The sequence below is a fragment of the Eutrigla gurnardus genome (genome assembly GCF_963514095.1).
Source record: "Eutrigla gurnardus genome assembly, chromosome: 19".
Lineage (NCBI taxonomy): Eukaryota > Metazoa > Chordata > Actinopteri > Perciformes > Triglidae > Eutrigla > Eutrigla gurnardus.
Window position 1 is genome coordinate 13,996,036 of NC_139930.1, and position 13,807 is coordinate 14,009,842.

Here is a 13,807-nt window from a genome sequence, read left to right on the forward strand (position 1 = left end):
GACTCAGAAAGAGAACCTTTGGGATAACCACAGCACAATCATCTTGCATCTTCCAAAAATCCGCAGACATCGATCAAATTTATCGAACCAGTGTGGAGCAAAAACCCTGTTCAATAGTTTCAACACCTCGATGATCTCATGTCTCCAATAATTTAATTTGTTCAGGGGCAAAAACAGATGTTTCCCAGCACTAAGTCGGTTAAAATATTGAAGTAGCCACTGAGTGTGTACTGTACACACACTGTTGTGAATGCAGAAGCAGAAAAGTCTCACACACCAAGACACTTGTCAAATACCACGAGTGAAACTGCACCTAAAGCGTGGATCGGTATCAAACGTGTTACACAGCAGTCAGAGGACTTCAGAGAGATGTCATCAGAGGTCAAAGCAGGGGTCACACTGACATCCACTCTAAATGGATCCTTTTTAAAAAAAAGTGTGTGTGTGTGTGTGTGTGTGTGTGTTTTAATTTTTAGAAGACTAGAAAAGGGACTCAATATTCCAGTTCAGATTAGACGAAAGAAATAAGAAAGTTATATTTCCGTTGCTCGCTTTAATTGTTACTGTAAACTGCATTGAACTTGAAGGTGATCTGATTGGCTGAAATCTACTGGTGATGTCAGAGGAAAGGTCCAGATGAATTTGAAAGAAACAAAGGGCCGTTCCTCTTAAGGCACTGGGGTTGTATATAACAAACATTAAAAAAATGAATATTGAGGTTTTGTTTATGATTTTCTACTCTGTTACTATAATGTTGCCTACTTGTACCTACCAACCTGCTGTCGTGCTACAGTTTAATCCACAAAGATGTTTTATGTTTTTAATGTTTATTTTGCTCCAAGCTTCTCAGTCAAACTGCTGTTTGGTTAATTAAATGCCAAAACGTAGCTTATCCATCAACAAAAAACATTATCAACGTGTGAAAATTGTAATAGTATAGGATGCATTGTGTATACTTCATGAATTTCAATATAAAGATATCGACACAAAAATGTCTTCCTTTGACTTTTTTTGGCATCTTTTTGAAAAGAACAATCAAACCCCAGACAACTCAACAGCAAGTTGTTGCAGTGGATGATGAAAAGAAGGTGGGAAGGGAAACTTAGATGGAAGGTTAAGCTCAAAGTAAAGTTATAAGTGTCACAGTAAAGTATGTCACAAAAAAGTACTAGAAAGTGTCACAGTAAAGTATGTCACAAAAAGTAATGTCTCGCAGTATAGTGTATCACAAAAAAGTAATAAAAAGGGTCATATTATGTCACATAAATATAATAAAAAGTCATAGTATGTCACACAAAGTAATAAAAAGTGTCATAGAATAGTATGTCAAAAAATATAATAAAAAGTCATAGTATGTAACAAAAAGTAATAAAAAGTGTCATAGTATAGCAGTCACAGAAGTAATAAAAAGTGTCATAGTATAGTATGTCACAAAAAGTAATAAAAAGTGTCATAGTATAGTATGTCAAAAAAAGTAATAAAAAGTGTCATAGTTTGTCAAAAAAGTAATAAAAAGTGTCATATTAAACTAAGTCACACAAAAGTAATGAAAAGTGTCATATAGTATGTCAAAAAAGTAATAAAAAGTGTCATTAAACTGTCACAAAAAAGTAAAAAAAAGTATCACATAGTACATCACAAAAAGTAATAAAGTCATAGTATGTCACAAAAAGTAATAAAAAGTGTCATAGTATAGTATGTCAAAAAATATTATAAAAAGTCATAGTATGTAACAAAAAGTAATAAAAAGTGTCATAGTATAGTATGTCACAAAAGTAATAAAAAGTGTCATAGTATAGTATGTCACAAAAAGTAATAAAAAGTGTCATAGTTTGTCAAAAAAGTAATAAAAAGTGTCATTAAACTATGTAATAAAGTCATAGTATGTCACAAAAAGTAATAAAAAGTGTCATAGTATAGTATGTCACAAAAAATAAATTAAAAGTGTCATATAGTACATCACAAAAAAGTAATAAAAAGTGTCATATTAAACTACGTCACAAAAAAAGTAATAAGTGTCATTATAGTATGTCACAGAAAGTAATAAAAAGTGTCATATTAAACTACGTCACAAAAAAGTAATAAAATGTGTCATAGTACGTCACAAAAAGTAATAAAAGTGTCATATTAAACTACGTCACAAAAAAGTAATAAAAGTGACATTAAACTATGTCACAAAAAAGTAATAAAAAGTGTCATATTAAACTACATCACAAAAAAGTAATAAAATGTGTCATAGTACGTCACAAAAAGTAATAAAAGTATCATATTAAACTATGTCACAAAAAAGTAATAAAAAGTGTCATATTAAACTACGCCGCAAAAAAGTAATAAAAAGTGTCATAGTATGTCACTAAAAGTTATAAAAGTGTCATATTAAACTACGTCACAAAAAAAGTAATAAAAAGTGTCATAGTATGTCACTAAAAGTTATAAAAGTGTCATAGTATAGTGTGTCACAAAAAAAGTAAGAAGAATGTCAGTCAAATATGTAAAAAAAACAACAACAAAACAACAACAAAAACGTACTGCGGTGAAACGCAGCCCTAGCAACACCTCTAACTTTGATCCATCATCAAATTTAGCAGAAAGAGGGAAAGAAATATAAAGATGTTATGTGAGAGCGCTCTTTGAGAAGAGCCATTGACATAGAGAGATATGTGCACAGTGCAGATTAGGACTGAATTGTCTGAATAAATAATTTATCTGTGAGCATTTAAATAAAAATAAACAAATCTTTTGGTGCCATATAATCTTTCTCCAGAATTAGCATTCAATCAGCTGTTGTCTGTACTATTCTGACCTTACTTACCTTCCCTCCATCACTTTTCACAAAAACACTCAATGGTGCTTTTTGAGGCACCCATTTCAAGATGTCACCCTAAATCTTAAAAAAAGGTTATTTATATACCGGTATTGGTGTTTTGCATATTTATCTGTCTTGCAAGTTCAAAGGCAGCTTCTATGAAAATCTATGAAGCCAAACATTGTTTCCTCTCCTTTTCCTCGCTAACATTTCGTATGGCTGCTGAAAAGGCGAATGAGATAAAAGAGCCCCATGCTGTCACCTCTTGGGAACACTTCTCTGGATATGTGAGAGTTTTGAACATGAAACATAAACCCATTTCCTTCTCGCTAATTATGTCTTGTGAAAACAAACTGCCAGCTACTTGATTGAGCCGTTTCCCCTCAAGTTGGATGGAAATCTCCTTGGCTGCTTTGTTATCTTTGTCAGGGATGAGCCATTTTCTGCCATGGCGTCTCTGTGTTTAAAATGTACAGTGTGCACTGATTGTGCTGGTGGTCTTATATCATCTGGAGTGTTTCTAACTTGGTGCGAGCCAATACAATTATCACCTGTAGTTATGACGTCCGTCGGGACCTTGGCTCTGCGTCTGCAGATTGTACAGTAGCAGGCATGATGAGTTGGAAGCCCACTACCCGCGGCGGCTGCATGTAACAAGCGTCAGCATTATACAATCAGCTTGCCACCTGCCCCCTCCTCTTTCTGTCCGGTGTTACAGAACTATAAATACGTCTAGCGAGGCAGCAACAGAGTAAAATGCAAAGGTGGAATGCTGATGGGATTGCCGTCTTCGGTTGCTGCTCGGCTCAGTCGTTGATGATCTGCGAGCATGAATGAAACATACAAACTGTATGTGAAGCAGGCCCTTACTACATTTGAAATAAATGTACTGATATGCTATTCAAAAAACTGTTCAGTTTAACTGAAAAGAAAAAATAATTCAACTTCAGGCAAGACCTACCTAGCAAACATCAAATCAGTGCTTACTCTGTATACTTACTACTACTAAAATGTATAAATATATCAGACTTTCACTTATTAACATTGTGGTGTTGACACTTACATACATTTTCTCTTTTTCCTCACACAGACACATTTTCCTTTTGCTCCTGTACTCACTTCTGGAGGAGTGTGTGAATATTTGGATGCTTGAAACGGCCCTTGAAGGCGAAATCCTGAGCGTTGAATCCTGTTAGTCTCGTTGCTGTTATCTCATTTGTTCAGGCGAGGAGTGTGACCAAAGCAGAGCTTCCACCTGTTACCTGTCACAGAATACAACAGTTTTGTGTTTCCATGAATCCGACCTGACTGGTTAAATATAAATTTCCTTCCGCTTAACTTGATTTAAAACTGTTGTAAACTGGTTTGAGGAGGCAAACTTGTTAAATGCAGATGGTAGCAGACAGTGTAAGATAGTTAAAAAATAATCTGAGTGCAAAGAAGAGAGTTTGACAGTTAAAAATCAAATACCCTGACTTCAAAAAGTGTGAATTTAAATTTGTTGTGGTAAATACAAGAAGGTGGCCGGTTGGTGACCATGTTAAACCAAGAGGTCTACACTGGCTTGTGCATTTATCTTCATGAGAATTACTTTAATGATTAATCAGAATTACTTTGGTTCTTTCATTCATTGTAATTGGGGTTTTATTTGATATTTAAACAAAAGGTTTGTTTAAATGTAGTGTTTCTAACCAAAACAACAAAACCACTCAGGGTACCAAACACCTAAATATGTATTTATCATTTATTTATGCAGGGAGACCATATGATTTATGATTATTATAATTTATTATTATTACTTATTTAAGATTATTTGATTATTTGTTTTTCCACTTAAAAGGATGTTCACTAAAATCTTTTTTTTTTATCTGTGACACAATGAAAATATTTATTTCTTAACAAAATTTTAAGTGTTTTAGTGTCATTTTTCACGAGTTTAACATCGTGAATCGCAATTATTTTGGCCAGGATAATCGCGAGATGACATATGGTCCCATGCCTTATTGTGAGACTAATGATGCTTCGTCATTCAAATGGCCATCCTGTGTGTCCTCAAAATCCGCAGCAGTCAGCCCTTTCTCTGCACAGTTCATTTGTTTTTATCTCTTTACCTCTGCAAGTCACCGATGGCCTGTTGATGTGCAGAAGAAACCGTGCAGAATTATGAATCCAAACGACTCATTTGATGTGCACAGAAGCATGGAGGAGTTCTGTGGTGATTTTACAACCGTCTGGTTGCCCAAAATTTATCCAGCGGAGCTGCCGCGCATAATTATGGCATGGCAGTGTGCAACTAATCACTCCGGTTAGAGACAGCAGATGGAAAAGACAGCCGCTGCCTTCAGATGGCTGTAAGGAGTCACCAGTGTGAAGGAACAGCCGTCAGTATACTACTAAATGTCCTGGCAGGCATTAGTGCTATAACCGCTGTTTGAAAAATCCTGTCATCAAGTTATTGCTGTAGTTGACGCTTGTTGACAAACTAATTAATGTCTGCAAATTAATTTCTGTCCATGCAGCTATAAATTCACATTCTATCCCAGGAATCCATTTCATAATATATAAATTGTCAAAAAGAAATGATGGGAAAAGCATCATAAACCACAAAAAGTTAGCACACTGACACTTTTAATGGTGGGAAAGGGAACTTTGCTCATTGATAAGTTTCTCCAGATGCCAATGAAGCAGATGAATAAGCATCATGATGTCAGGATATTGGCAAGTATGCTGAGCAACCATACATATTCATCACCCACCATGATTATTAGAGAATTTGGCTGCTGAACTTGAAACAAAATTCTTTTGAAGGTCTTCACTGATGCTAGATTGGAAACTCTGAAGTATCACTCGTGTACAACAAATGTTCCATCAATCTGATACTTAAGCTTCTGTTAAACAGCCTCTGTTATTGTCTCATTATAAGCAAAGCTGCATGCTGTAATAAAAATAAATTTAATGTGGATGTTTTTTGTTTTTAATTGGCATGTAAATGTCACATTACATTCTTTTTTTGACACTTCTATCCACATTTCCCTAATTTTTTTGTCACTTTCAAGGAAGCAAATGTCCCATTAAAAGTGTATTCATGTCGTAAAAAAGTGCCACATTTGACAGAATCTGCTGAACGGGGCTTAATGTTCATCTTCTCTGTCTCATTTGCTTTCTCTCAGACAAAAGCTCTTTTTCTTTTCGTTATTTTAATAAAAACACACGTGCACAGAAACACACACTCATTGCTCTGCAGGATGATTGGCAGCTGTGGTTGGAGACGTCTCAGCAATGCTATTTTGATTGACAGCTCGTGGGCTGAAATTCTTCTCTGACAAACTTGGTAATTATCACTCATAACCTTGACTCTGTTACATTTTGACATAACGAAACGAGTATTATCAGTATTAAGGGTCGGACTGCAGCAATGTGGGAAATGTACGTGTCATACAAAACCAAACCAAGATACTGTGTACAGACTTTATTACTTCGACCTTACTTTGACCTTCATTTTATGTTCTAAAAGGTGTTATATAAATAAAGTTTATTATTATATATTTTTTTAATGTTCTGTAACGCTTTTTGCTGGAATCCCAAATAAGTAAGTGTCACATTACGAACTGGTTACTTTGTGTCTCCTTAAAAACAATAACAAGTATGTTACCATTCAAAGAAATGTGCTATTATTGTGCATGGTGCTGATTTTTTGTCGTTTGTACGGTGTGCTGCAGTGCAACGGGGAAGTTTTCAGAGAGCAATAAAAAGAAAGATCTTCCAATATAGAGATTCAGCACTTTCTCAGATTTATTTTCAGTTCGTCAAGCATAGATTATGTCAAAAACCGTGACAACCACAGATCATCACTGCTGCGAATGTTGCTACTAATCAAAACGTTCAACACAGCGAGTTCAAATGCCCCCCCCACCCCCCACCCCCAGTCCTCGGTCTGTTCAGCATGACCCGGGAGACTCTCACCCTGCCATCGGTACATTTCACAAACAGATTCTGTGGATAGATATCACTTCATAGTTTCATAGGCAGCATCGTAAAACTGTTTCTTTAAATCCCCCTTTTTGTCAAAAATTAAATAAAAAAAAAAAAAAATCATATTTACAGGAAAAAGTAAACACTCATCACTCATTAGACGCTACTTTTGTCAGAACAGTATGAACCCAAATTGAAAAAGGGGAAAGAAATGTGAATCCTAAGGGTGGATGCGCCCAAAACAACTCTCACGCAAGTAGTTCAAAAGATATATAGATGTATATATATGTATGTATGTATGTATGTATCCATATATATTCTGTATATATGCTTCTCTACAAAAAAGCAAGTTTACTCTATGAGTAAATACATTCTACTCTACAATCACTATAACAACGGTGTACATTCCCAACCAAAATGCTTCGATCGTTTATCGGATATTGGACTTAAACAATCAGTGGACGGTGACCAGGAAGTATGTGACAACATGCTTAATGTGACTCAGCAGTAATCTGTGTGTGTGTGTGTGTGAGAGTGTGTGTGTGTGTGTGTGTGTGTGTGTGCACATGCATATAGGTGTGAAATAGCTTCCCATTCCCCTCTGGTATGTACCGGTATGTGCTTGCCAGACAAACACACACACACACACACACACACAGAGGAAAATGATGTGCTCAGCAGTTAGTCTGGTTCGCTTTGCCTCAGCAGTGGAAACCTGATGCCGGATCTATTTCTGCCGCCCTGCTCTGCCCCGAGTTCAGGGCGACTCGCGGATGGACTCTCCGGCTCTTTCTGCAGCTCTTCACCCTCTAGCTTCTGGACGAATTTAGCACGACTCCCAGATTTCTCAGAATGAGCAATACACTGTTTTCCTTCATTTTCACACAGGAGGAGCTAAGATTTTTTATTTTTTTTTACCTGATATTTCATAACTGTCTAGACGGCGAATATCAGATCACATACCATACGGTTTCTCACTTGTGAGGGTGCCAGGAACAGATTTGTGCAACAAAGGCTTCAGAGTCTTTGGTGTCTGGATAAATCCCATTCCATGGAGAAAACCACAACCCGTTTCCCAGCAGCATCTCCGCATCATAAGCTTTCCTTTTTAACCTCTGACCTGGCACGGGGGATGAAGAGTCGCCTTGGGGAAAACGGGCAGTACAGCCTTCAAAGTAAGTCCAACATTACCTGGCAACGAAAGCACTCACAACCCTTTAAGTACCGAACATATTGCAGCATCTGAACGCGCGACGCTCCTGCATGTGTTGCCAAAATAAGTTTTCTTCCTTCCCGTTTGTGTCCCGTCAGCAAAGCTTGAGTTGTTCACATAGAACTGCTGTCTCTCAGAAAAGCAAGAGTACCATCCATTACATACAGTGCTATGGACATCCTGTTATGATGCACCAAGATGGGTGGGGGTATTTCTCAGCTATACATGGCTCAAATCCTAATGTACAAACAAGGCCTGACCACTCGTGTGACTCTCACTACATACAGGACAATCTTATGTGTAATATAGAAACCACAGAGCAGAGGATGTCACGCTGTCACTGTTATTGTCGGTGGATGCTTAAATATTTACATTAATGATTTAATGTGTGTGTGTGTGTGTGTGTGTCAGGTGGCCCTGAGAACGATGTGTGTGTTTTGTGCTTCTTGGATTTAAAGGTGTACTGTAGTTGTAGAAGTGTGTGAGTTCAGTGTGTCTGCCAGGTTTGCCCGTTTTATAGCGATCTCATAGAGACACGTCTGGGAAACACCGGAGCAGAAAGAACATCCATCAGCAAAAATCACCAGGACCCCGAGTCCAGCACAAACAACCGTTACTCTCCAGAAAGGTTGTCCACGTGAACTGTCCAAGCCTTCACACAGGGATACGTGCAGAAAAACACGTCCTGGTGATGTTTTTATTGAGTCGTTTCATAGTGGAGAGCGGCCGGTCATCTGTCATCTTTCCTGGTGGAAACAGCTGCGGACTATTTCTGCATATACTGAATTCTTCTTCTTTTTTTAGTTAGATAATGAAGGGGCAACATTAGTTTCATTCTCCTCTTACTTTCTCTAAATTGCCAGCTAATATATACTTTTACACAACAAGAAAATTTGATTATATTTGTCTTTTTTTCCCTGCAAAAATCCCTATTAGGCCACAAACCTAAGTTATTTTTCATCACATTAAAGCCAGACAAGAAAACATACATATGGGACCTCGGCCTAACTGGGAAGCAACTCTCAAACCTCCACAGTCCCATCAGACCACATTGGCCAGTTTCAGACCGACTGCATTTCCCTGAGCTCTGCCACCCTTCCCTCTGAACGTTAGCTCAGCCATCAGAGCAGGAGGACAGGGTCAGTAGTCAGGGTGACTCCTCCTGCATGTCCGCTCAGTCTGAGGGGAAATGAAAAGGTTGCTCACTGAGGTATGACTGTCTGCCTTATTAATGTGGGCCATCTGGCCTGAGAGGATGGGGGCAGAGAGAGAGAGAGACACATAGAGAGAGAGAGAGAGAGAGAGAGAGGGCAGAGGGGAAATTAGGATAAATTCTTAGCCGATAGAGAAGCTCTGTTTCCACAAGTTATTCACCTCCATGTGAATTCCACACCAGAATGTCACGGCGAAGCGGTGCCTCTCCCGGGCCGAGATGAACCGACCGGAGGTGCTCTGGGATTTGACGGGAAAATGCTTGGAATGGCAACGGCGATTTGTCATGGGGGAGCACGGCGGCTACTGCATGGGCATGGAAGTGGACTCCTGCTATAAGACATACAGCCCCACTGTGTGTCGAGGAACCAGCTGTTCAAACATACAATGGCCGAGGGCTCGACCTCAACGCTCCGACACACAAAGCACAGCTGGAGGAAGCACATATCCTCCGGTTCTCCTCTGATCTCCCATTGTCTCCGTTCTCGATTCGCTGCCAGCTCTGCGGCGTCACTAAATCTAACTCTAATTTGACTTTCTGTCTTGAAAAATAGGCTTTGGGTCCTAAGTGAGTCTCATTCTCGGGCGGTTTTTTCGTTGAATCAAAGCAGGTACACACACAGGAGATGAAACTGGCGCCCGGATCAAGGCCAGCGTGAGAAGAATCAAAGACTTTTGATGCATGCTGTTTGATTTTTGCCTCTGCTGACTGACACCTCGTCTCCGTTAGAGGTTAAAGATGAGGAAAATAACCGCTGAGGAGCTTTCAGCAGAAATCCCACACAGCGATGAGTGGGTTCTATTTGATGCTGCGGCTGCTACCTCGGCGTGTGCAGTGTTGTGACACCTGCTTGGTTCCAACGACACCCTCGAATGAAAGGCAACATGCTGCATATGCACAAAGCGTATTAACAGTTTAATGGAATATATCATGTCTCGGTCTAATTACTACCTACGTAAATAATATGAGCATTATATGCGATAGCAGCTCTAAACCCACAACACTAGGACTACACAGTCAACAGCTACTGCGAAGTGTAATATAGCTCGGCAACAGTTCAACCTTTTCGACTAGCCAGTGTATCTTAAAATGTAGGAACAATAACAGCATGAGGATTCTAAAAATCTTCAAAAAGGACAGTTTTCTGTGTGTGTGTTCGACTTATTCAGCCAGACAACTGAGGCATGCACCAATATAACTCTCTCTCTCTACCGATGCGGTACAAGCCTTTTCCATAAATGTATAATCTGTAAACCTCACCGGGTGGAACGCACCAGAATCGCTTTAAGGTACTCTAACAGGAGATTGCTGCGGCCGATGTTCGATGGGCGCATCCCCAGCTGAAACATCCTCACTCAACCTCAGCCTTTGCTCAAAACCCCCATCCCTCCAAAAAACCATCAGCAACCTCTTTCTGTGCCTTTGAACATAGATTCCAACTCAAAATCCAACCTTTTTGAAGACTTTTGCTGAGTCACACTTTTAGGTAGTAGTCTGTCTTTCACATTGTGTGAGAAGGCCCTGACAAAGCTGTATCGTCCATACAGTGGAGGATTGCTATGGGAAGGTGGAGGGAAGGGTGTGTGTGTGTGTGTGTGTGTGTGTGTGTGTGTGTGTGTGTGTGTGTGTGTGTGTGTGTGTGTGCAGGAAGATGGAAAAGTGTGTGAGTGAGCTGTGCTTTTGGTCCCTAAGGCGAGCGGGACAGAGCAATCTGAGTGTTGATGGTGGAAGGAGAGTGCACATGTACTATACACATACAGTACTGTATTTGTAACAACAGTATTCCCTGCCAGCAGTGAGACTATAGAAAATGTGCTTTCTGACAGGAACAGTGTGTGTGTGTGTGTGTGTGTGTGTGTGTGTGTGTGTGTGTGTGTGGGTGCAGATGTGTGATTAGTTCGTGAGTGTGTTCAGTAGCGAGCACCTCTGGTCCGGGCCGAGTAACCAAACCTCGGGCAGCAGAGAGCGTGCTCAGAAAGGCTCAGAAAGACATACAAAGAGAGAGGAAACGTTTGAAGGAGGGAGGGAAGGAAGGAAGGAAGGAAGGAAGCATCGTCATTCTAACAGCAAAGGTTAATATGAATACCAAAGATAATATTGCATCTCCTAGAACTAGCTTCAATTGCTCAGTGTATATAAAATTGGAAGAAAGCTATACTGTGATATTACAGTTACATTTCACTTTTATAATTCTAAAATAATTTATACCAACAAATAGTTATATTTTATAGAATATTTACATAAATACATGGTCATATAGTAATATTGTTGTCAACACATTGTTATAGAAACATACACCATACATATATGTGTATATAGTCATGTTATAGCCACACGTACGCACACATACAATGGATATACAATCAGAATGAGCTATTGCAATGCTGTGTTGGGTCGAACTCCGTCGGGACATTCACATCATCTCTAGTGAGTTAGCTCAAAGAGAGGAGTTCTGGTGTATTGCTATAAGTAAGAAGTCCAGCCCAGCCTCGCACCGTTGCAGCCGGACGCTTCTCGTAAAATCCGAGTATTGCTTCGTGTAAAGTTTCTCTCCTCTGGTGTGATAATCTGGGCGGAGAGTAGAGGAAACGAGGAGAGGAGCTATGAGCCTCTCGGTCCGTGGTTGAGATTCTGTCGCCAGGCAGAACGTTTTCTTTTTTTTTCTCTCTCCAGTGGACTGATCGGACAGAAACAGTTTTGGATTGGTGATCGCCCGGATAGAAAGGCAGCCCCGCTCGGACGGACAGAAAAACGAGGGTTTCCTGCGTAGACAGGTGAGTGTAGAAGAGAGGATTCAACAACCTGCCACCTCTAGAAGTCAGAGAAGAGATCCTGGGGACCCAGATGAATGATAAAGGGAGCGAGGGTCCGCGGCTGGTAGAAGGGATTGTCGATGAAAAGACCACCTGCAGTGAAGATGGAGAACAGAGACATGAGAGGACACACACTTAGGGACAAAGACATCCAGAGAGGTCATTCTATAGGACAAGGTGTACTTGAGCTAGATTATTAATAACACTACATACACTTGCCTTTATTGGAAATGTCCAGGAGATAAGGAATAGTTCATCAAGATGTCATTTTGCTATAGCACATATAGTGTTTCCCCTTGTTTCCAGTCTTTATGCTAAGCTACGCTAACCAGCTGGCTGTAGCTTTCTATTGTCCAACAAAAATGAGAAAAGACACTGGTAAGGCGAAGTATATACAAATACCTTTGTATACTCTCTAGTGCTCTGTGTGCACTAAAAATACAATTCAACCTTGAAAAAAAGAATGACAGAAAATATACACAGAATACAACAGCTGGACATTAATCTTCAATCATGTGAGATGGAAGTAAAGCTTTGGTGATGTCAGGCGAATTACATTTTTAAACGACTCAGTGGAGCTCAGGCCCGGTTCTACGGGGGTGCATAAGCATGCATTGCACCCCCAAAAAAATAGTTTGCACCCTCAATTAAAAAAAAAAAAAAAGATTTTGATTTTTAGAAATATGATAAAAATAATAAAATACTTGCTCACAAAACAAATTGTAGTTAAACTTGTGACAATTTCCATTAAATACCGTTGAGATATGAGCTTCCAACATCACTCTGACTGTTCACCAAACTGTCAAAATCACTCCGCATTTATGTATGGTGTTTTGTTTATATGTTGCTTGGCAACAGTCCGCTCAGTCGGGATCTATTTTTGTTGGCGGAAGCAATTTCATCCGTTTATATGATTAAATAAACAAACAAATCACAATCTATTGTCAATTATTATTATTAACAGTACATTTTACGAAATATAACTGTTGTATAAAGTAATATCACGCTCGAGGTCGCAATGTTGTCGCTCTATATCAGCGCTGCTGTGATAGCCTTCGGCGGCCGGTGGCCGGCCGCGTCGTGTGTCATGTGTCGTGTGCAAAATGCGCGCACCCTGATGCCATCTTTTAAGCACAGTAAATGTTTGTTGTCCCAACATGTCAGTAGAACTACGCAGAAGTGCTTGTCTATGGTAGAGAGGCCTGTGTGTATAAAAGCGAAGTCTGAACTGAAGCTGGGTAGCTGGTTTTAGTATAGTACTGGTGCACCCTCTGTAATCTCAGATGCACCCCAAGGCATTCTGTTCTGGAACCGGGCCTGGTGGAGCTCCACCAACCATTGGACAAGATACCGGGTCCTCTCGTCCAATGGCTGCGCCTCGTAGTTCTGACCACGTCGTCATGGCGTTTTCTCTCGCTAGTTGGACGACCAGCATTGGTTTTGTGTACCATACATTTGGATTTGTTTTTACCTGTGATATTAGGTCATTACTACAAATATTCAAATATATGAATCTTTATTGGAAACACACAGAGTCTAGTTCAGCCAGTCTTTCAGCGGCCCAGCTGAAGCTGATCCTCATTTGACGGTTGAAAAAGGGTAAAAAAATTTACAACATCCAGCAACAACATAAAACACACTGACAGTGATAAATTCACGTGGGTCCCTTATTGCCGTTTTTGGTTTTAAGGTGCACCAAGGTTCACATTTGTTGTCGAAATGCAGTGTTAACTGATCTATAAATACACACAAAAAAAAAACTAAATGTGTGTGAAATTGTCATAATTAGA

The 13,807-nt window shown here is 39.6% G+C and overlaps 1 protein-coding gene across 2 annotated transcripts in view; it reads right to left on the bottom strand.

Moving 5' to 3' along the window:
• Positions 1–11,866: 11,866 nt before the first annotated feature.
• strbp (spermatid perinuclear RNA binding protein) overlaps positions 11,867–13,807 on the bottom strand; it is a 66,908-nt gene continuing 64,967 nt past the window's right edge. For both annotated transcript variants that reach the window (XM_084034637.1, XM_084034636.1), the window contains exon 19: positions 11,867–12,110. In XM_084034637.1, coding sequence (XP_083890763.1) covers positions 12,016–12,110 — 95 coding nt within the window. In that variant the 3' untranslated portion in view covers positions 11,867–12,015. The remainder of the gene's footprint in view (positions 12,111–13,807) is intronic.